We start from the raw sequence: 24,497 nt of genomic DNA, 5'->3' as shown, positions 1-24,497 counted from the left end.
CCAAGTCTGCGATGTAGATAATCCATTGTTAGTAAATGAAAACTTCGACTGGAAACTTACCCATAGCACACTCATCTACATCTTCAGTACAGTCTGCTCCTTTGTAGCCTTGGGGACAAGTGCAGATATAGTGTCCATTCATAGGGTTGGTATCACATAGAGCCCCCTTCTGGCAGGGGTTACTAACACATGCATCATCCAGATGACACAGGAGGCCTACAAACACAAATGAATATCACACTAATAAGCTGACCAACAAGAAAAATAAAATCTAAATCAAACTGCACTCTACATGCTTGTGTTCTCCAACCTGATCTTTTGATGGAGGTCCAACTTTCCATGCCAGAACATGACCAGAGCTTTGGGAGATGTTGTTTTGCCAACAAGTTGCTATTAGGATTTTCACCATGCACACTACAGCATAATTTGGATATATTTATATGTGGTTACAAAGGATTTCCAGCACTCCTAGAGTTCAGTAACAGCTTAGTTACCAAAGCTTTTGTGGGGAGCAGCATTTCCCAGTCAGCTTCTCTTTCCTCACGCCAACTACTATGGTGCTGTAGCTCATACACACACATACAGGCACATGCAACTCAGTCCTCACCACAGCCATGGGCTACTCACCCTCCACATACCAGCGTGGCTCCTGTGAAGATTTAGTACTCTTAGTTTGTAATCTATACCAGGAGGCAATTACCTGCTGTGGCTGCAAGGGCAGCGTTACAGCTTTATGGGGGAGTAATCAACATTCCTCAGCTTCCCCACTTTAATATATATACCTCAGTTCCCCCAGTTCAATCTTAGGGGGGAAGGACGGATGGGAAGAGAGAAGCAGAGTTACTGAAGAGGCCCAGGGCTTACTCACCGCATACCCTCTCTCAGGCTACTAGAGGTTTCAGTCCAGGTTAGTCAAGTAGCTCTCTCTTTGTCTACACAAAAATCTTTCAACCAGTTGGGTGCGCTGGCAAACAACTGGAAACACTCTTGCTATTTTTTTTTAAGGTACGTTTTAGGAAGTTCTTTCTGTTTTGTCAGCACTTTTGACAGCAGCAGCAACCCCAAACTTTGAGCTTGTTTCATCCTTACCTGCCTTTCCTTCTGGACAGATGCACGCAAATGAAGCCACACGATCAATGCAAGTAGATCCATTGGCACAGGAAGCAGTAAGACAGTCATCAATATTCTTACTGCAATCATCCCCACTCCAGCCGTTGACACAAACACAGGCATAGCCGCCATTGTGGTTGGTGCAGGTACCTCCATTTTGGCAGGCATTGGGCTGCAGCTGACATTCATCCACATCCTCAGTACAGAATTGACCTGAAAGGAAAGAGGAACAAAATTAACACAACTGCATTCACAAAGACACACAAAGGGAAAAACCTTGCACAGGATGGCTCTAAACGGAGGGGAACACTAAAGCTAAAATCTAGACTCAGATTCTTTATTCTAGATAATGTGCTATATACAGCACAAGCCTCAGAACTTCAAAAATGTGTAATCATGTACTAAGGCACGTGGTGAAGCTCATTAACATGTGATCATAAAGAAAGAGCTGAACCATGGAGACTGAGTGATGGAGGGGGTGGGAAAATCAGCATACATCTGAAGAGACAAAGTGCAAGAGGCAGGAGGATCACAAAGACACCTTTGCAGAGCTAAGAGCAACCTGAGTGATGTTAGAATCAAGCAGGAAGAAAAGGCCTGTGAAGGGTAAAAAAAAACAGCCAGAACGAGAAAAAAGCAAAGTCCTGCAAGAGAAAGCAGCTGAAACCATCCTCAGTATCCAAAATGCACATTGGCCAATGCCAGCAGAAGTGAATGCTTTTATAAATATACAAATTTACAGCTAAATCAAGTCTCGAGATAAGCCCCATAAAGGCTCCTGTTTCTAAAAATCTCCTATGTTTTTAATCTATAGGCATTTCTGCAAGTAACAGCTAATGGTACCTTTCTAATACATACTTAAAAATGAGTAACTACTTTCTGAAAAAATGTTTTAGTGACTGAAAAGATTTGGAATAAAAAGAAGTTGAGTATGTAGTTGATTCACAGTATAATCCAGATTCAAGCAGCTGAAGGCAGAAAGGACCATAAAATTGTCTAGTAGCCTGACCCTCCTCCATGTCAAAGGCCATTACTTTTCACAATTACCACTCCACTGAGCCCTACAGCAGATATTTGACCAACAGCATATTCTTCCAGACAAGCACCTAATCCCAATCTCCAGATATCAACAGGTAAAGAATCCACTGCTTCCTCAATAGCTTGTTCTAAAGGTTTTTACCCTGTACTGTTAAAAATGTACACATCCTTTTTCATTTTAATTCATCTGGTTTCAGCTTCTAAGCATGGATTTTTTTTATAAACATCTCCACTAGATCAAAGGTTCTTTGGCATCAAGGGTTTTCCTTCTGTAAAACCATCCATACACACTGGAATCAAGTGCCTGCTCGAAATTCAAAATGAACATTGGCAGGTCAGAAATGATCTCAGCAAACTCTTTTTTAATTCTTGGTTGCAAACTGTCTAGGAAAGCTGATTTAAAAGCATCTATCTTGAGACTACCTAATGTACCTCCTCAGTTACTAATGGATTAGGACAGGGACAGGAAATTATTTTGGAAGCAGGGCCGCTTCCCAAGTTTTGGCAAGCCATTGAGGGCTACAAGGATAGCCCCACCCCTTGACAGATGCCCCACCCCTTTGGTTGCCATCTTGGAACTGGAAGTCCCACCCCCTAACCCCTATCCTCTCTCACCGGAAGTCCCTCCCCCTGCCCCCCAGAAGTACTCCTTTCAGCAAGGGGGTTTGACCAGAAAAATACCAAATAATATTCTAAAAATCAAACTTACTATAACATTCATTAATTTCATTTCAAAAAAATACTTTTGTCCTGATTTACATGCGTTTGTGTAGTGTACATAGAGATGACAGTATAATAGTTTAGAATGAAGTTTTACTCTTGTATAGTGTGGGAGGGGTTAGTTGGGTGGATGGGTGTGTGTGGCGTTTGTGGGGGACAGAATAGGCATGGGTGTGTATGTAGGGTGGGTGTATATGTGGGGTGGGGGAGCATATGGGTGTGTATGGATGGATACGGGGTTGGTGGGAGGCTGTGAGTGTGTGGGATGAGGACGGCTGGGGAGCACTGAGGCACACGTGAAGGGGGGAGGGTTTGCCCAGAGCCCGTGCCCTCCCTCCCCCCACACTGCAGGCAGAGCCCCTGCCAGTGCTCCTCCATCCTGCCTTCTGCGCTCCTGGCCCCAGGGCATCAGTGCAGGCCCCATGCCCCTGTTCATGACCACTTTCCCCTCCCATCTGTCACAGCTGCCCTTCTCATGCTGCTTTCCCATCCCCCCCTCAACTCACCACTCCAGCACCACGTCCCAGCTGTACAGCCAAGAGCGCAGGACACAACAGAAAGCGAACCAGCCTGGTCAGCCTCCCTCCTCCCCTCTATCTCAATTTATCTCCAGCACTGGGAGACAGGAACAGCCCCAGAGTCCCAGGCCAGAACCTTCTGCTAGGCACAGGCTTCCGACTCTGGGGAGCTGGCCTTGCTGCTGTGGCTGCTTAGTCCTGCTGCCAGATTCCCCTGGGTCCTACAGCTGCTGGCTTCTGTCATCTTTGACAGGCAGCCAGGGGCAGATAAATATTACATTTTCTAAATTTTTTGGGGGGCCCCATGGGCCGTATTTTGCCTGGACTAGGAGTACCTCATGCACCAGCAACACATACATGTCACCCTATGTCTTTTCATATATAGGGAACAGCTATACTTAAATGTTCTGCATCATCATTAATAAATGTTGTCATTTACCTCTAGTATACCATGTTTAAGAATATCTTTTTGTTCCTAATATACTTAAAATGAGCGTTCCTTGCTGTTTTTAATCCTGCCTGCTCCAGATTTTCCCCTGAACAGTTAAGGGAACAACGAACACCCTTGATAAAACAATTAATGTTTACATAAAAGGCACTGTTGTCTTTAAGTTATTGCCTCTGAATCATATGAGAAACAGATGACCTAAAATATTAAGTAAGACTTTAGCTTCCACACGGATATGTTGAATATGGGACACCACCAAGGAATCCAGGTTATGAAATTTGTGGGGGAAAAAGCAGTATTTTTGGGAGAACATTTAAGAAAAACCTTACCTGAGTAATTATACCCAAGGTTGCAAGTATTGTTATCGTCTTCTGAGCAATGAATCATGCATTGCAAGGCAAACATGCATTCTTGCACTAGTCTAAGTCGCTTGTCTGTTAGTTTTATAGTTGACATCATCAACTTACCAACAACTTAAGCCAATGTTCCAAAACCAGTTTTTAATAAACTTGTTTGTACCACAAAAGGCAATAATACAACCAACTTCCGTATTCAGTCATGGCCGTAACTAAATGCCTGCAGCCATTTTGTTACTAAGAAAATGAATCTCTTCCAGCCCTAGAGGTGGCCCACTACTGCGCTGTCTTCAAGAAACATCTGTTCACAGAGAGGGAATTGTTCTGCAAAATCCTCACTTACCCTGTAGTATCCTGCACCATCTCTCTGAGCAGAGCCAGTGTAAATGAGAGACTTCTAAAAGCAACAGCAGTCTCAGGTCTAGAGTGGCCCCTCACACAACTAAAAACGCTACGTGTTTTCCAAGAACAGCCTTCCTCCTGAATGCTAACTGACTATTACATTTCAACCAAAGACGGATTATTTCTTCCTGTATGTCCACTAGATTTTCCTGAGGTTTCCTTAGAAAATGGCATAGTCTTTAGCAATGCTTTAAAATGATCATCTGGGGGACTGTAAAGAAAAGCCCCTTTAATGCAGAAGATGTACCTGTGATTTGACTCTGAATCTGTTACAAACAGTATACTCCCTGTAGAACACCACTGTGACAGGGGCCATCCCGAGACCAATCTCTAGGTAGGCCTGCCCACCTGTCATGGGCAGTCCACCCACCTAACTCACCTTCCACACCTTGTTGTAATGAAAATGAATAGATGGTTCTAGACAAGAGGCTGCCCTCTTAATGCCTCAATACCCAAGGCGTACCACATGACTCCAGCCTCCCCTTTTATCGTGTCCCAAGCCTTGCAAGTGTTATACTGTTGTTATCATCTCTATGCAACCCCTTTGCGCTGAACCCTCCAGCTCTTGTGTCTCTACACCACTCAGGCACAAAGTTCTCTGGCACCCAGCTCCCTGCCTCTCTCTCTCTGGCGCCTGGATTCCCACACACGTCACTGAGCTCTGCTCAGATTGTGTGCCCTTTTCTCCAAGCACTAACGAGGCTTCCAAACTTTCCCTTATAGCCTCATCCTGGTCCACTGGAATAAACTGTAACACAAATACAAGCCCCTGGGCTACAGCCACTTACATTTCAAATAACGTACAAACAAGGAACCAAATGAATGCAATGCTCCTCTTTTATTACCGAGCATTTTAACAGTTTGAAGAAATTCTGCATCATCCTTAAATCTTTCCTGATTTGAAGTGGATTCAGATTCAGGTATACACCCAGATTTGAGAGTGACATAAGACAAGCACAGCACACTGACCAGTTAAACTAAACACAAAGCTTCTTGACATCACCAGAGTACCACAAAGCAGATGAAGGTAGTATAAACTGCAGTTTCTCCCTCCTTCCTACTCTCCTCACTTTCCTATACAGATTCCCCTTTTCCCTTCCTTCACCCCTCTACATTTTCCTGCACACTCTTCCTTGGTTTCCTCTTCTGCTTCCCCACTTGATCACTGCAAGAGGAAGCTTTTGAGAAGATATTTAAGAATTCGGGTTCCCAAACATTACAAGATAAAGGGTGAAATGCCAAGAGTTGACATATACTAAAGACCCAGTTCCTGGTCTCATGTGAATGCATAAGAATCTAAATTTCCATTTAATCATAATAGTTAGACCCTTTTTAAAGGAGAAAAAAGAAAAAGGTTGAATATCACCTTTACCAAAAAGGATCAAACAACAGAAGGCAAATAAAAACCCAGAAGCATCTTTTTAGAAATCTTACGGTTTTTTTAAAGATAGGGCATTACTGGATTACTGGACATTTTTGCAATTAAGTCTTCATGACTGAAAGCTTCTCCTTCAGAGACTAGCACAAAGCTTCAGAGAAACCCAAGGATAACTTCTGAAAGTGGCTACCATTACCTATTCTCAATGGGTCTAGGGCCACAGGCTGTCCTTAGAGACAGCCACTGCTTCCTGTTGTTCTCCATGGAAACAAGCCCTATACTCCCAAGGAAGATGTTAGGCAACATGTGGCTTCAAACCTATTTAATTTTATTGTCTTAAGTTTCTCCAAAGATTGCATCTGCCGACCAGCTTTCTTATTACAGGAATCATTCATTCTGAATTTTTTTCAAAACATCTCTTTGTTGGTTCTTGGCCAACAAGCACTTGACCCACTGAAGATTTACCTCTGCCAATGTGTCTAAACAGGTTAAACTTGAATAGACATCATTAGGAACACAAAAAATTCTTCAACAGTGTGTTAGCTTTCTTACAGGACCACATTAAAATTACATTTCAACTGAAATTAACTGATTCATAAATTTTTGGGAAGATTCACTCTGGATGCCAAAAGCACAGAATTTTTGTGGAAGATACAACAGTTTTCATTCATGAAGCTGCAATTTAATTCCTTTCAAGTGTACAACTCAGCAGTAACTAACAAGGAAGAGATTTTCAGCATCACGGGTTACACCAAGGAGTCAATGGAGCTTCTCTAGCTACGCCCATTTCTGAAACTGGATTCTTAACTAAAACTACTTATGAGAATTGTTTTATATCCGTAGTTAAGAACAATGTGAATTGGTGAATGCAAGCTCTTGGACAAAGCTGTGAACTCAAACATGCTAATTTGGGGGAACTGTACAACTCCTGAGTATTAAGTCTCATATGATTCTATGTGAGAAACATGATGGGCAAGGAAAGCCCAAATTTCTACAAGAAATCATATTTAATTTTAACTTGACCGAGATATATGCAGAGCCAGGGCAGACTCAGGCTCTAAGTGACCTTATGCAGAGGAAGCAGGTAGGCTGTGCGGTATTTCAAAACTAAAAACTAGAAGTTGAAAAAGGGAACAAGCTTCAACTGTTAAGTGTGTTTTGCACACCATGGAACCAAGTTACTCCCTGTACTTTTCTCCTTAGAAATAAACAAAATTACTTTCCCCAAAAACAAGGGTCACATCATGCAGCCCTACTTGGGCAACTTCCATGGTTTGGTAATAAGCTTCTTTACTAAAATGAAAAAGATTTGAAAAAAAAAAACCAGGGAACCCCACGTTCTTGCTGAGCAATGATTCATTAATCTGCTCAAGTACCAACATGAGCAGTTCAGTTTCCTGCTTACAAACAGGCTAAGAGATCATAACGGTTTAGAGTGGATCTCATTAGTGACAGCCCTCCATTGGAAAGTGGCCCTCTATGAAGTTTGCATTGAGCATCTCCATCCACAAAAAATCGTGAGCAATATAATATTGCAGTCGCCACTTCTACTACTCCCCGTTTCAGAGACAAGAGGTCTTCACACATCTCTGGTAGGACAGATTTCTGAAAAGGAAAGCTTTTCACCAACACAAAAACGTTATATCTGGAAATAAGTGTGTAACAACAGGCAGCTTGCAAAATTAAAGCCATCAAGGAATTAACTCTTTTTCCTAGCACAGTCACTTCCATTGTCCCTACCAATTGAAGGGACTTCCCTATCTGTAGAATCCTCATTTGCAGCAGCACCTACAAGTGAGCCTACTGCAAGACATGAAAAAGACTCAATTCCTTCCTGGGATCCTGGCACAAGAAAACAGATTTTCCTGATGGAGAGCCAAGAGAGTCAAGGGGGCTGCAGGCCTCATTAGCTAACCCCACAAAGCTCTCATTGTTAGAAAACAACCTACCTTTTTCTCTCTAATAAATACAGACTGCTGAAAAATTGTCCAACTTCCTCAACAATGCTTCTAAGAAGACAGAATCTCAAGAATTCCACAACATCTGAAAGACTATGGGATTACCTGCAAATGAAGCAGCAGTTGAGACAGCCATATCCTGGGAAAAAGCAGTAGAGATATCTCCAAAAGCAGGGCCCATTATAACTTATGCCTCCAAAAAGAAAGGAAGCACTCTGTCACCTGCATAATTAAATTTCTGGAATTTATTGCCACTTGTAGGTGATGCTGAGAATTCTGACTTTTCCTAAGAGCAATGCAACCTTTATATGGATAAGAATATCCAGAGTTACGAGAGCTGGTGCTAGCAACATAAAGACAAGATAAAGCATTGCCTTTCAGGTCTTAAACCAGTCTTTACTACTGATATGTCAAAACCTTCACAGTAGTGCAGACACCACCGTTGCTGCCCATTATGGGGTTTCTTACAACTTCTCCTGGAGCACTGAAAACCACTTGAAGAAAGATGATGACCCAACAAAAAAACAAATAGGTCTGCTTCATTATGGCAATCCCTATATTGTAATGCCTGCTTTGTTTTCTCTGCATCTCAGTATGAGAAAACTCATCTCCAATTCTGAATCTTTACAACCTTTTTCAATACTTTTTGTAAGGAACCATGACTCCAGCTACATCTTTCAGCCACAGGGATAGTATTTAGGCACCAGCTTCAAGGGAGATATAGCAGCCACATCACATCTGGGGAGACCTTTTTAGAAAGAGGTTTCCACAGTTTACACTGTGCCCCACAGTTTTTGTTTTGCTGTGTTTTTTGCAGGAAAAGGTGCTAGAGACAATTTTGTTTGGTCCCTATGGAATCCTGAACCTTGTAGGCATCATACAGCTCTTGGGAGAATGCTTTCCCCACCCCCGAAGACATATAAAATACCTTTCAGGCCCTTCAGAAACAGGGGCAACAAAAAGGTCTCCTAAACTCCAGGTTTTTCAACAAAGCTGCCATCTTGAGAAAAGTCAGTGGGAAAATGTACCATTATCAAATTCAAGAACTGAAGTAGTTCATATAGAATCCGAAGTTGTCTTAATCTAAGCCGACAAAAAAAAAAATTGTTTCATGACTATGCCAGGAAGTAGGCAGTGGAACTGAAAGACTATTAGAGATTTTACACCTTTCATCTTCAACTGTTGGACTTGAAGGACCTGTACATACTCCCTAGCTGCCAACTCCTTTCCAAAAACAGCTCAGTCTACACAAGGAGTTAGCAGCCTATGGCCCACAGAGCCACTGGATCCAGCCCGTGAGCTGGGTGGGGCTTCAGCAGCAGGGAGTTTTCAGCAAAAAGTAGTGGTGGTCAGAGAAGTGGCTAGATCCTAGTGCTGGCCTGTCTCAGCTCTGAGCTGAATCGTTCCAGCCTGCCACTAGAAAATGTTACTGACTGCTGATCTAGAGATTATAAATATCATCTGCTACAGACTGACTCTGTGGAAGCAATAACATGAGCAGGAAAAATGAATTATGGTTACTGGTGGTGTGGGATAATGGAGTGGTTTGGCATGGCAGTGGTAGGTGAAGTGGTTTGGGATGGGAGGGTGATGGAGAAGTGGTGGAAAGGAAATACCTCACCACATTAAACCACTCTTCATCTTGTCCATCCCCTCTCTCTTCACCTCCTTTAGAAAACAGAGTAAAGTTGGGAAAGACCTAGCAAGTGGAGAGATCTGCAAGACAAAACATAACAGATAAAGCTAAAAATTACCATGCTTTCAAGCTAAAACAGCAATCTACCTGCAGTTATTACCAAAGACAATAATCAGCTCTCTATGAGAAGTCAGCAGGAGGAGAACTATCTTATATCACTTGGTCTCACCTTGGAGCATATACCCACCAATACAGATTAATGATTGGATAGTCCACCTTGCTTTGTGTTGAAAGCAAATTTATGCAAATGTTGACAGCACAGCACAGCACAGCACAGCACAGCTCCTCATGAGATTGCATGAGTTATTCCACCAAAGAGTACTTCTAAATCTGGAAGATAACTTATGAAAACAATGTGTTCTGAACTGTAAAGATATCTATTCTACTAGCAGACCAATTCACATATTAAAGTTATGTGGTTTAGTAGTGGTTATCAAGACTCACTACTGGGATTTTGCAACCTGCAGAAAATAAAGATGCACCCTGATTCACCCTGCATGTCCTGTTAACTATAGCAGGTGCTTAGAATCCCTTTGAATAGGAAGCTACTCTACACACTGTTCGAAGAAGATGCTGCAAAGGGAATAGCAGCCTCCAGGATGTATGTTGGTCAAGTCACCTAGAATTGCATGCTTGAGCTGTTGCTCTTCTACCTTTGGAATGTGCCACATGCTCCCCATGGCCTAGCTCAGGGTGCGATGGAGTCATCAATCCTTCCTGCCTCTTTCATTCAGGCAGCTGAGCGCATAGAGTTGTGACAGGTACAAAGAACTAGATTCTTCTGGGGCTCTGTCCAGACCCTACAAACAAGTGCAAAGGTGCTGACTGCTCCTGGCAGTTTCACGAAAGTGCCCCTTGCCTGCCAGAATCAGCTGGGGAAAAAAAAGTGAGGGTCACAAATACACCACTACTGTCACAGAAAGATTTAAATTTTCTGAGAAGCTAGAAGCAAATACATTTGGCAATTTAAGAAACAAACATGTTCATTACTCTGCAATTCCAGCATCAGCGTCACTTTTCAAACCCAGCAAATCTAAAGGCTTTATTGCTTTACACACTTTACTTTGGGGCTAAAAAGTTATTTTGTGTGTAGCCCAATTTACTCCAGCAATATAATCATTGCCATTACTGTATCTGTTTCTGCAACAGAAGCTGAATAAATTGGTATTTGGCAAAAAAATAATTAAAAGATGATACAAAAGTATAAGCTCTTATATAAAACATGTAACATTAGTCCTTTGATGTTTATTTTCTTTCTTGGTGAGAAAAGCCATGTCTGAAAGCCATGTCAGCCCAAAGTTTAAGTCTAGGATTTTCACAGAAAAGCATGTTAAGTTGCCCAAATACCACTATAATCAAAAGGGAGTTGGACACCTAACTCATGTTGGATCCTTTGAAAATCCCTGCTGAACGTTCTGCAGAACTAGATTCTTTTGGACAACAAAGTTCAAAAGGATACCCCCCAGTCACAACTCCTAGTCAGAACACATTGGCCTTAAGGTTGTGAATTTTTAATCTCCAGCAAAAGATTCCTTCGGTTACCTTCCTCAAATGAAGTTACTTAGTGGATTCCACTGGTACATCCCAATCTGTTTGCACATAACACTTTCCTTAAACACAGTTGTTTCTTGCATGACGAGGTATACACTATTGCCTTGCATACAATTTATTTTTTTCATGAGAAAAGGGCTTTAGCAGAGCCTAGATGACCTTTATAAACAACTACCATGTGGCTGTCACTATCTAAACCACAGGGTAAGGATGAAAAGAAAGTGTGAGGGCCAAACCTACTGCCGAGGTGGTAAAACACATTTTTGTTTAATTCCCATTTAAACCATTGGCTCTGGCATGCATCCCAGACCCAGAGGCTGCCATCTTGTGATCCTGGCTCAAAGCAGATGAGAATGATTTCCAAAAACATCAGGCTCATCTGGAACAATCAAAAGCAGAGAACTCTTAACTCAATGGGAAACTTTAATCTTAATGAATCCTCCTTGTGTTCCCTTCCAGAAGGATATCATTTGGATTAAATTCACATGCAAATTGATACAAGTATGCTGAAACTCATTTCTATAAGAAACAGACCAAATGAAAGGCATTTCCAAGGCATTAAACACTGTGATAGCTTAACACAGGGCAATTTGAGGTCTGGGGCTAGAAGGTTGTTTTTGGGTTGGTTTGGTTTTTGTTTGTTTTTTTTACTATGGAAGGTAGGAGTGGACCCCTCAAAGACCAGGAGGAATAAAGGAGAGGAAAAAACCAGAGCATTCCCCAGCAATGAAGTGTATAAACCCAGAATAACAGCTCTACTACAGGGACAGGAAATCTAAGATGAAGGCACCAAACAGCTTCAAGAGCTGGATTCAGGTACCAAGAAGAGAACTTCATATTTATAGAGCAGTATAGGCTGGACTACAAAGAATCAGACTCACAAACAGCTACTAATAGGAGAAATAATGATGGAATCCGATTCAGCATTAAGTTCTTTGATACAGCAATGATCTTCACAGGATGCAGAAGAAACCACACATCTTACGCCCCTGCTACTTAACAGGAGTGTCCCTATGCAGCACTAATTACATAAACATATTTCTAAAAAAGATAATTTCACTCAAGACATAGAAGAGAAATTAAGCAAACAGTCGAATTACATATTCACCTGAAAAGTAGTTTGGGCATTATTAGACAACTGAATGCTACATATAAGGGAATGTAGCAGAATTGTTACAATGATTTAGAACAGGGGTTGACAACCTACGGCCTGTGGGCTGGATCTGACCCACAGACCCATTTAATCCAGCCTACAGACATGGGACTCTGGCAGCATTCAGTGGTGGGGGTGCTTCAGCAGCAGTCATTTTCCCATGCTGTCGCAGGGAGAAGCACTAACTACAGACACTCTTCCCATATCACCATAGGGAGAAGCAGCAGCTGTGGCTGGGCCCTAGCACCCGCCCACCTACCTCTACTCCAAAATGGGTCACTCTGGCCTACAACCTAAAAAGTCTGCCTACCGTCGACTTAGAATTTACATGGTACAGCACTTCACAGGTTTTGACAGCTGTATAAATCAGGAGTAGCGAGAAGTTTGCCTACAGATCCATAACATGTAACACGGGAAATAGCGGGGGTTGCATCCCATAAATTCTAGATCTCCTCGGGGACTTCTGGCTTCCACAGCCATTTTGATTATTGTCAACTGGCCAGTCAATTGACTGCATTTTCTGAGTGGTCAAGGGCTACTTGCAGACATGGGAAAATGGTGCTTTACTTTAAACTCAGTGTGCTCCTACGCTGAGCCCAGCACATGCCCAGAAGAAGTAGCGCATTAGCTGTACCCAACTTTCCCAATGTCTATAGATCAGGTGCTTGAGTGCAGCGTTTCTCAACCCGTGGTCACAAAAATACATGAAAGGGTTGTGAACAAACTTTAAAAATGGATTCTCTTTTAAAAGAGAAAAATCTGGGAAACTGTTGCTTTTCCCTTGCAGGCTGCCAGAGCTCCAGCCTGCAAGGGGCTGCTTGGGGTCTTCGTACAACACCCCTTTCCCCCCAGCTCCACACACCCAGCCCCTGCCCTACAAACTGGGGGGCTGGGGCCTGGGGAGCAGCAGGTCAAAAGTGAGGGGTACTGGGGCAGGACAGACCATTGATGTTTACAGATAGGCCCTGGTACAAAAACATTTGAGAACCACTATTTTAATGGGCCTTTTTGACAGTGTTATCTAACAGCTGATTGGATTAGCTATTAGAAAAAAGTGCCAAAAAGTCCCACTGAAGTGCCTGATCTATACAGATGCTGCGGAGCTGTGTTGAAGTAAGGCTCTGCTTCTTCTGGTAAATGGGAGGGGGTGGTGTTTGTGAGCAGCCAAAAATTCTAACAATTTTAAAAAAACAAAACTATTTTTTGTAGTTTTCTTTAAAAATATATTGTTTTTTGACACATTTCTTAATGGAAAATTTGTACTTTTCTGATGTATTATTTGGACATATTGGCAATTTTATTTTACAATTTGACTGGTCAACTGACTTTATTTTATCTGACTGGTCAAATACCCAACCCTAGTTTTAATGTTGTCATGAGACATAAGAGAAGAGTAGAATAAATTGAAACATAAGAGAAACCTGAAAGGCTTTTTTTTGTTTCTTATACTACTTTACAGCCTATCAACATCAGTGGTTGGCTCTGCTGTAAATCAGATGCATCCATGTAATGAGATCTGCAGTTCCACTGTGAAATTCTTTCTTGCAGCATAACTGGCAAATTAATTCTTGGTAGAAGTAGTAATTTCATCTGAGAGTTAACTGCCGTATTTCCTTGAAGACAACAAACATTTTTGTTCAAAAATTAGTCTTTCAAAATTGGAGTGTCTGTGCTAAGCCGATTTTCCACTCAGAATAGAAGTACAGAGATGCCATAAAATGGATGCTGTTTCTTTTCCTTCTCTTCCCTCCAGCCCCTGCATAAAGACAGGGCAGAGTGCAGCAGAAGCAAACTAAAGGGAGAAAGGTGCAGTCACATCCTGCTTTAATTCCTACTCAACCCAAAATTTAAAACCAACTACACGAAGCAGCAGTGGCATTGCTATTCAGGCAGTTCTGATGGAGTAAAATAGTTCACTGCAATCTACTTGATCCTGCTAACTGTTCTTCATTCCACAGGTGTTAACAACCCTCTCCTTTTGTAATGGTCTTGATAGTCCACTAAAACTATTCTTTGTCCAATTTTGTTGTTAGTTAGTCCTGGACCCTTTTTTTCCTCTGGTTTTGCAGCCAAGCAGGAGGTTTTTAACTCTTTTCAAAATCCTAAATCTCCCCAGTCTTTAGCAATAGCTACAATTTCAGCTTTTGGCCAAACAGCCAAGAGGTGCTGTTAATTCAACTGTGAAAGGGTTAAAACTGTAGTTTCTTCCTGAGTAGGAAAGGGAGGATAAGCGAACTAAAAAATAATTTCTATCTCTACTCTACGCAGCTTTAAATCCGGACACTTTTTTTGTTGTTGTTTGTTTGTCATTCTGCCTTCCCAAAAACAGGTGCATTTCTTATTTGGGGTCTGTGTGGTACGCAAGAAAATATGGTATGTTGTGGTAGTAACTGTACGATTGTATCTATGGGTATGTGTAAACAAAACAGAAGCCCTAAATTGAAGCAGTGGATTTTTAAAAACACCACTTCAATTTAAGGCCAATTAAACCCCCATGTCGTGCACACACCCTGCTGACTTAGCAGCGGCAGGGAGGGGAGGATGAGCTGCCAGTGGGCAGAGTGGTCCCTGGGCTGCAGCGGTGCTGGTGCTTCCCTCCACACTGGTGGCGACCCCTCCCCCAGGCAGCACCCAGCCGCAGGCACCCAGCTCGGGTGGGCCAGGGAAGTATCACAGCCAAGGAGGGAAGTACAGGGAGCCCGCAGCTTAGGCAGACAGACAGGCTCCAAGGGCTTCCTACAGAGCTGTACGAAGCCCGGTGCTTTGCTCAGCGGCTATAGGTACAGCAAACTGAAACTCCTCTAAGGAATTTTAGTTTGCTGTGCCCTCAAGTCATTTAAGGTGAATTACACCACCGAATTTCCTACAGCAACTGGAGTTAATGCGTAATACGCCACCAAGGCATTCAAATACCAACACCATTAAAGTGGTGCAAAAGCATTTAGCCCACTTTAAAAAGTGTCGTGCACACACACCCGTCGTTTAGTCTACACACGGCCTACGCTCCCAATTATTTTGGTGGTCCTCCAGCTGTCTTCCCTGACCAGACAGTCCGTTTATCCATGACCTCTACTGCTCTAGGGTCATGGGACCAGACTTCACTGTAATATTTAAATATTGCTGCACAACCAGGAACTGTCCCTTTATGCTCACATACTGCAAGAGGCAGCACAAATAGCATTTTGCTTTAGTCCTGTGCTGTGTGGCTTCATTGTGCTTTCCAGTGGAGCCAAGCTGAAGTTAATGGATTCTTCACCCTCTTGCAAAGGCTGGAGCAAAACTAAAGGACCTATCAGAACTCAGGGCGGACTGTAACAAACATATTTCAGGGAATTGGTGTGATGGCAGATAAAGGTCACAACTAGGATGCTACGCAGCGCTCTCTATATATGCAAAGAACATTGAAATGACTTCAAGGAAAACAAAAGGTGCAAAAAAATCATGTGAACAGAACCGCATATTTCTATTATATGGGAGCTGGACAGGATTTCTGCATGCAACACCAACATCTGCCTGTGCTTCACCTAAAACATGGTGAACAAATAAGGGCAGCACAATCAGCAATGGCTCAAAAAACATATGCATGATAGCTCTAAGCTCAAGCAAGACCCTATAGAGGCAGACCTCGATACCCAGGCCCTGTTGCCAGAGATAGAAGTTGGCTGAAAACACTCAGGTTGCCTGCTGCACTGTAGATGAAACTGGTAAGTGCCACTTCATTGCCTTTTTCCACTCCCCACGGTTATTGATATCATTATCGTGTGCTGTGAGTGAAAATAGGGATTCAATTCACTGGTCTGGATGCGCCCTTTATGTCATCAGATGTACACAAAGGAGGCAGAAAGCAGCACAACTGCTTTTTGACTAAAGCAAGCACATTGCACTTTGTATACTTAAAGAAACTGCTTGTTATGGATAAAGTGGTTTGAGTTGAACTTCTCTCAAGACTTCACTATAGGGTCAGAATTATAGTCATTTCATTACTTGAACTACCAATTCCTACACATTAAAAGGTTTCAGTTTCTTACAAATTCAGCTTTAAGTCTGAACTTACAGTTTCTACAGTTTAAAGAGTTTCAAAAGCTATTACACTTGCAAGTTAAAAAAAAACAACCAAAAAACATAGCACTAATCAATCTGCAACCTCAACTTTACCATGGGACTAAGGAAGAAGGTAGGGCCAAGTGGCACCTTAAGGCGTTTATAATTGTGCTCTGGGAGTGGGGAGGGGAACACTTTAATCAGAGCAGCTCTAAGAGTGTTAGATAAAGTGCCTCCACCACCATTTTGAAGCACAGGGATGTTGACACAAAAGATGCGGGAGGACTGCTGAAGCACTGTAATTGCCACACTCCAGCAGACTTGATTAAGCGCATCAGAACAGCTTCCCTGCTCATGTATAGGGACCCTTAGAAGTTAAAGGAATTAAACTTATTTAAACTTGTCCCATAAAGGAAAGGGAACAAGGTTTGGAGCTCTCCTCCTTAGGCAGGAAGGGAACCTCATTCATGCACATAAGATCACGAGGAGGGCAACCCATCACCTGTAGATGGTGGGATGTAAACAGGAGGGCTCCAAACTACATTCAGCAAGCCTTGAGAGTTAAACATGGCCCCAACCTGCCCACAAGGCTTAAGAGGGTCACTGCCCATCTTCACCAAACCCCTACCCCATCTGCCACTTGAACCTTCCAAGGAGACGGTGGGTAGCTGATGCCAATTCAAATATCAAAAGCCAAGCTCGATTCATTGTGCTCTCAGAAGACACAGAAGCCTCTCTCAATGGACTATTAGGTTCAGAGGCTCATGAAATGGTCACCTGGGTGCTTCAACAACTCTGAAGCTCAGGAAAACCCACAAATCAGTATATGGCTTGCAAAAGCTGCAGGTCCCAACAAACATTTTAGTAGCTGGTACACACAAAGCTTTTTAGATACAAGTGGAATTGCCAATATTTTGCAACCTTCCTGTGCTCCACTCGTACACCACCTGCCCTCTCCATCCCTCCAAGTCTCCCCCTTCTTAAAGATTTACAGAGTGCATGCAAGGAATGAGATTTGGGAGAGAAAGGGAGGTGGAGACAGATGCATGCACACCAAAAACTGAGGTTTATATTGGAAAAGAGACAATCCACCTTACATTTTGATTAAAAGAAATTTAAAAATGTCCATCAAAAACCTTCCTGTATGACTGATTCACAGTGAGAATGGTGTTCTTTACCAGGAAACAGCTTCAAAACCTTCAGTCTCAAACAGCCAGATTCCCCACATTAATTCTGTCTGAGCAGCTGATCTTTACAGATGTTCTTATTTTGAAAAAATTGATCTAACCAAATAATTCTCATAACTGTACACTAAGTCTTGTAGGAAAGTGCAGTTAAGCCTAATTCTTTTCTTATAAGGAGCAAAGAGTGTTAGGCATTCACACAAGCACACAATTAATGAAAAAAATGTCCAAATCATATATGTTTGTATATAAGGTGACTCCAGATCTAGCTTATAGTTATGAGGCCACTCCTTTACTCGTGAATTGAGAACTGGGAAGGCTGGAGAGCAGGGGTGCTAGAATCATGCTCAAACTTAGCTGCAATCTAAGCCAAGAAGTGGCTGTATCAGTCTATAATTCGGCCAACTTGTTTGCTTTTGCAAAGAATAATTTTGTGATTCAATATAAACCAGCGCTTCCTATAGGTTGTTTCCTTATACCGTGCATAATACTTTCCTAAGCTCCACTGGGACTTTTACGGAGCTCAGCTGCATGCCATGGCTGGGTTACTGCCATAAGGTGACAGCAATCCTGCAGTAGCTACATGGACACAATTTGAGTGAAGCTTTGCTCCTACCTGCTCAGTGGCATTTTTTTTCAATTTACAGTAACTTCATTATTTAGCAGGTCTCACAAGCAGAGAAGAGAAATGACATAACAGCAACAGAAGACTCCCATACTATGAGCTACTTTCCCTGCTTGTATGTCCTACCCCAGATCTAATCTATGGGCCCCACTATTGAAAACCTAGGTCTACACTAAGACCACTTTGTTGGTCTAGAAACACCAGTATGGGATACCTGCAAAATGGACAAAAACCAGCAAAGTTGCACTGTGTATCACTGTAACAAATATATCCCACACCCTGCCAAGGGAAACAATCTATACCAGGAAAAGCACAGGTTTTCTGGTAAAACTGCAACTATTTTGAGAGCTTCTACTAACACAGCTGTTACGCAGCATTCAAACCTCTTCACACCCCTGCCTAGCACAGAGCTGTACTGTCAGACATCTACACCTTAGACAAAGCCTGAAGTAGTGAATTAGGAATTTACCCTCTGTTGATGCAGCAGCTTTGATGTGGACAGTCAACTGCTAAGGACTGCACTGACAGCCCTTGTTACAGGCTGCTGAACCAGCAACAGATGTTAACAGCTTTCAGCCACTCCTACATTAAGCTGGATTTACATAAGTGAGTGATCACTCAGTGCTGAACCCCATTCTGAAAAGCCACTCAACCCAAGAAGGAAAGTTTCGCACCCCACCTACCTGTCCACTGCGGAGGACAGCGGCAGTTGTAAGTGTTTACACCATCCACACATACACCACCATTCTGGCATTTGTGGTTTGGGCAGTCATCAATGTTGTGCTCACAGGTATCTCCTTCAAAGCCTAGGCAAATAAAAAATGTATGAAATGGAAATTATTTTCAAAAAGGCCATTAAAGAGAATTACCCTGTTAACCTAGTTCCCTGCAGAACACCAGAGCAGCAGCTGGACACAAGAACCAATCGTAAGAGCCTTCTGCCTTTACCCAAGTCAAAGGAAAGGTTGGCCTATACCAGCAAAGCACTAGTCCTCCAGTCAGGCAATGGCACAGAGCTTTGCTTTAGTATTAAAAAGCTTTATTTTTTTAAACCAAAGGCCAGGAATTCTCATTTAACCACAAGGACAGCCTTTGGCAGGAGACTAGTGTTGACCCTGGCAAGTTGGCCTGAAGTACCTGGACTTTAGCATGTGTTTACCTCAGAATTGCTCATCCCCTTGAGTTCACATGAAGGTAAAAAGACACACCTCTTCACTTTGAACACAAGCCTTCAAATCTCTTTGTTGGTTCCACCACTCCCCAGTGTGGGAAAGAGCTAAGCCAAGCCCACATCACATAGCCCAGGGCTGTGACCCAACTTCTTACTTCGTACTCTTGATGCACCTTCTGGTGGCCTGAATGCACTAATCCGGTGCAGCAGTGACCCTGCCCACATAATACCTGGTCCCCTACTTCGTGCATTTTAGCTATCATCACCCAACCAAACCTATAAATTAAACCCTGATGGAAGAAAAAAAAAAGAATTCAGCAAAAATCCTGACAGCCTCTTTATATGCATATATTATAATTTTCAACCATCCTGTCAAACAAACCTTTTATCGGTTTCCACATTTATATGGACAGCAGATGGTCTCTGCAGATAATAATACTTTTAAGCATTTCATGGGAACAAATGCCTGGTTCTCTTCAGTTTTCTTAGCTTTTATTCTTTTCCATCTATTTGTTCATTTTATGCTCCCCAAAATAACCCTCCAGGCAGAGTCAGATAAAGTATTTACTTCTTATACTAGAGATGGCAGAGATTCAAAGGGGTGGGAGTAACTGATTCCAAAATTCTTACAAAAGTTTAGTCTCTTTTGGGTTCTCTGGAATCTTTGACTAGTTACAGTGCAGTCTCCTCATCCAAAACACGCACACTTTTCCCTCAGCCCTCCATGTTCGGCTCTGGACAGCACAACAATATTTGTCAATCAGGTCAAAACCAGCTTTTAGAGGGTGCATCATCCAAGGCAGACATTGCAGAGCCTGTAAATGAGTTCCATAAGCTCACCAGCTTTGCAGCAGCTCTCACTGAGTTCAGCTGCTTTAAAGAGACTGTGAAGAGACTTGCAGCAAGAGTGACTTTTCTCTTGCATCTCTTAGCTGCATCCCGACAAGCGCAGCTGTGAGCTATGTGGCACCGCAGACATGTCTGCAGCATACACTCTGCACTGCAAGAAGGCAGCACACAAGTTTTTTTTTGACCCCTGGATATTCAGGGGCCAAAAAAAGCCAAAACAAAACAAAAAACCCAAACAAAAAACAAATTTAAAAAAACACCCCCCACATGCAGGCACAGCATGCACAGCTCAAAACCAGAGCCTGGCTGGCTGGAGCCACCAGCTCCAAAACCCTAAAAACTTGTCAGCTAGCTCTGTCAGCTTTGGAGATGCCAACACTTGACTAATTCTCTAGTATGCGAGTCCCAGACAACTATGCATTTAGCTGTTCACCTCTGCTGCATATGGAATTCCATGTGGTTTGATGCTGCATGAGTAAAATTGGAGTGCTGACCTCAGACTGAGATGGAAAGCTAGTTAAAATCGGGGGGATTTTACACTTCTAATTGCTACATTCCCATTTACTGTTTAGTCCTCAAGCACATAACATAACTGTGACAAGTCATTACTTACATTTTACCCATTTGTATAATAGATCTACTAGTAACACTATTGCATACAGGACCTTTAGCAGATGAGTGCTCCAGTAGATGAGTGATCTATCTAGCATGGAAGTTGGCAACCAATGTGCCAGATTCAGACCGCAGAGCACTTTGATCTGGACTGCAAATGTGTGGCTCTGGCAGCCTTTAGTGGTAGTTGCTCTCTCCATGCTGCCACAAGGAAAAGCAGCAGGAGTGGCCAAATCTTAGCACAGTGGAACCTGCCTCTAACCCAAGCTGGGTTGTTCTGGCCCACAACCTGGAAAGGGTGCCAACTGCTGATCTAGCAAATAAGCAACAGCAGGTTCCACTGTCCTGGAAGTAAACTAGGGTACAATGAAGGCCTGGTATTACCTAGCTTCAGGCCTTTGTTGGAAGGAACCCACCTTTGGTACACCAGGAGTCATCGGGTACCTCCTTTCCTCCCTGCCATGTGGTCTTGGGCAATGAAACTGCAGGAAGGGGCCAACAAGCTGCCTGCCAGCCAGCCCCTCCGCAGCATGCTGAATTGGGGAAGAGCAGCTTCGGGCTGGCAGGCTGACCCTCTCCAGGCCCTGTGCCAGCTGGGGCTGTACTGCCTCGGTTCAGCATGCTGCAGGGTCCTAGACAAACATGTAAATGCTGTGCTTGGGCGCAATAAATTCCAGCACAAACTGCACCAGCGTGTTTATTCAGGTGCACTAATTTCATGTGTAGGTGCAACTATTGTGTAGCTGAAGCCACCTGTATGTTACATATGCTTGACTTAGACTTTCTTCTGCTGCTCCAAAGCTTCCCTGTCATTTCCCTTCTGTCTCTTAATATATCTCCTTTTTAGATCCACCCCCTTCCTAAACCCAAAGCTCAAAAAAGTTGAAGAAAAATGGGGAACTAATGTGTCATTTGTTTGGCATATTGAAAGTTTTGTTGGACTGATGGCTCTACCGGTCAACTCCTATACCCCTGTCAAGGGCCGCATGGGTAGCCTCGCCCCTTTACAGAAGCCCTGCCTCTCCGGTAGCCATCTTGTGAGCGGAAGTCCTGCCCGCTAACCCCTGACCTTTTCCACCAGAAGTCCCTCTGCTTGCCCACATAAGTATTCCTTTCAGCAAGGAGTTTTGCCAACTCAGAACCAGAAAAATACCAAATTATATTCTAAAAAACAAACATCTACAAACATTCATTAATTTTATTTCAAAAAATATTTCTGTCCTGATTTACATGCGTTTGTATAGTGTCCATAGAGGTGATTGCACAATAGTTTAAAATGAAGTCTTTACTTTTGCATATTGTGGGGGGGGAGTGGGGTGTATATGTTTGTGGAGGGCTGTGGATGTGTGGGTGTGGGGGGGGTGAGGTGAGGAAGCATGTGGATGTGTATATGGATATATGGAAGACAGGGAAATGGCTGGGAGTGTGGCGGGGCTGGGCTGCTCAGTCCTGCTGGCATCCCCTGGGTCCTGCTTTGCTTTGGTCCATCTTTGACAGGCAGCCAGGAGCAAGTAAATATTAATTTCCTAATTTTTTTAGAGGCCCCATGGGCTGAATAGAATGGTTTGGCAGGCCACATCCAGCCCATGGGCTGTATTTTGCCCACCCCTGCATTAAGGACAGGGAGAGAAAAAAAAAAAAAAAGGGTGGGGGGGAAATCAGCAAGTCCTGGCTCCCTTCATTTAGAAGAAGCCTGACGGCTGAAGATAGCATGACCGCTTCTAGGGAAACTCCATACAAATTAGAGAAGTGCATGAAGCCTACATGAAGCAAAAACACTGCGTGCTCTTCAGAAAATTTGTGCCAGGATAAAAAAAGTCCTCAAAAGTAGTGCACGAGAACCTAAATATACTGAAAGGATGCATCTGCCATTGCATATTTCCTGAAGCATTAGGAACAAATAAAGTTGTACATGTAACATGCCTGGACATGACTTTGTATAACTGCCATCCTCATCCCAACAAAAGCCTAATTCAAAAAGTAGTATGTTTTACCAAAGACAACAGACCAAAATGGATCTGAAATGCCAAAGATGACAAGAGTTTTGAGTTATAAATCCAAAAACCACCAAAGTCACCAATTGGGGGCCAGAGCAGGGGCAGTGTACTTCAAGATCTCGCAAACACTGCACCCAATTTGCCCCCATTTTAAGAGAACCTCTTTTCAGCCCTCATCAAATACATCGGAAACCTTTAAGGTATGATTTAATGTCTACTTCAAGCTCTATACATTCTGTAACACTGAGACTGCTACCTTTGTAGTAAGATTCATCTATTGCTGCTCAACTGTTTACAGAAGTTTAGCTTTCATTTTTAAAGGTTAGATTTTTAGCACTTCTGAAATTCTCAAAGCATAGACGCCAACACATTTAGGTTTCCCTGAGCCTGAAAGTGTTCTATATTGTGCATCAAACCCTGATTGAGACGAATGGTGACAATGAAAGTCACAACTTCATGAATAATCACTGTAGAAGAGACTTCATTATTCAAATCTACAAACATTTAGTGCAAGCCATCGAGTGCTTCTCTGCAAGTATGAAGGCTATTTCCGAGTAGCAAAATTCAGGTTGCTGCAAAACTGAAGAGATACTGCAGTTATGTCAGAGATCCAGATTTCAACCTTAGGGAGTTCAAGGTTTTCAGTGATACAGGAAGAATCCTGCACCATCCATCCCAAAAGAAAAATTGGATTCAATGTGCATTTGTGACACTCAGCTCAAAGGAAAGGACTGTTTGCCACCACGGTTTTGTGAACCAGCATCAAGTACTACTGAATACATGAAGTTACTTCCTCTTTCCAGGAAGTGTTCCAGTTCCCATAAGCAATCTACTCTGGTCTGACAGATTGTTTCCTGACCCAGCTCTTGGAATTCCCTAGGGTTCTTATCTTAGTTAATGGATAATTATTTTGATGGATAACAATGAATAATCACTTTCCCAGCTAAGGACTTCCTCTATTGACTTGTTTAACATTCCATTAAGGGCCACTTGCCAAACCAGCTCCTTATTTGTCAGCTACATTATGAGTTTTATAGCTCTCCCTCACTATGTTTAAAAAGGAGTTTAAAATGCTCCAGGTTAAATGTTGTTCACACCAGTATTGGTATTGCTTACTAAAAAGTGACTTGAGAAAGTTCCTACCTATTTAGGATTAAGGAGACTCAATACAATTTGTATCAATTTGAACAAAATCTAGAGAAAAATCAAATTATAAAAAATGGTGCTACCAACTCCTGAAGACAGAATTATACCAGCATAGAGAGTATTTACAGCGGTATATCTTGTGCTACATTTGTTTTAACTGCCAGCTTCTTCCCATATTTCAGCCAAATAACTAGGGACCTACTTAGGTTGTTATTGCATGGATTTCATGGAAATCACAAAAATCAGGCAATCTCTGTGAAATCCATGGGAAAAAAAGCAGAACCCCCAATGTATTAAAAATAAAATGCTGGCTTCCCAGTGGGAGCCAGCAGTCTTTCCGTACAGCCCAGCACAAAGGGGGCTGCCAGCATGAAGGCGACCAGGAAAGATGGTTGCTACCCCTTGCTGCTGACTGGCTGAGAAGACAGCCTGCTGTGTGGCCCCACCCTTTCCACCAAGGATAAGGGGCGGGACCACAGGATGGACAGCCCTCAGCCAATCAACAGTGAGAGGCGGGGCAGTAGGATAGACAGCCCTCTCCACC

General features: G+C 42.8%; 1 protein-coding gene across 1 annotated transcript in view; it reads right to left on the bottom strand.

Annotated features, from left to right (window-relative positions):
- The window catches only part of NOTCH2 (notch receptor 2), a 128,292-nt gene that overhangs the window by 67,703 nt on the left and 36,092 nt on the right, over positions 1-24,497 (bottom strand). The window contains exons 5-7 of the mRNA XM_090049474.1: positions 18,862-18,984; positions 1,090-1,323; positions 61-216 (exon numbers count right to left, since the gene is read on the bottom strand). Coding sequence (XP_089905600.1) covers positions 61-216; positions 1,090-1,323; positions 18,862-18,984 — 513 coding nt within the window. The remainder of the gene's footprint in view (positions 1-60; positions 217-1,089; positions 1,324-18,861; positions 18,985-24,497) is intronic.

This window comes from Crocodylus siamensis, chromosome 5 (genome assembly GCF_052110815.1).
Source record: "Crocodylus siamensis isolate JL-2025a chromosome 5, ASM5211081v1, whole genome shotgun sequence".
In the NCBI taxonomy this organism is placed as follows: Eukaryota; Metazoa; Chordata; order Crocodylia; family Crocodylidae; genus Crocodylus; species Crocodylus siamensis.
Note: the sequence above shows the minus strand (reverse complement) of the source record. Positions and strands in the feature narration are given on the sequence as shown.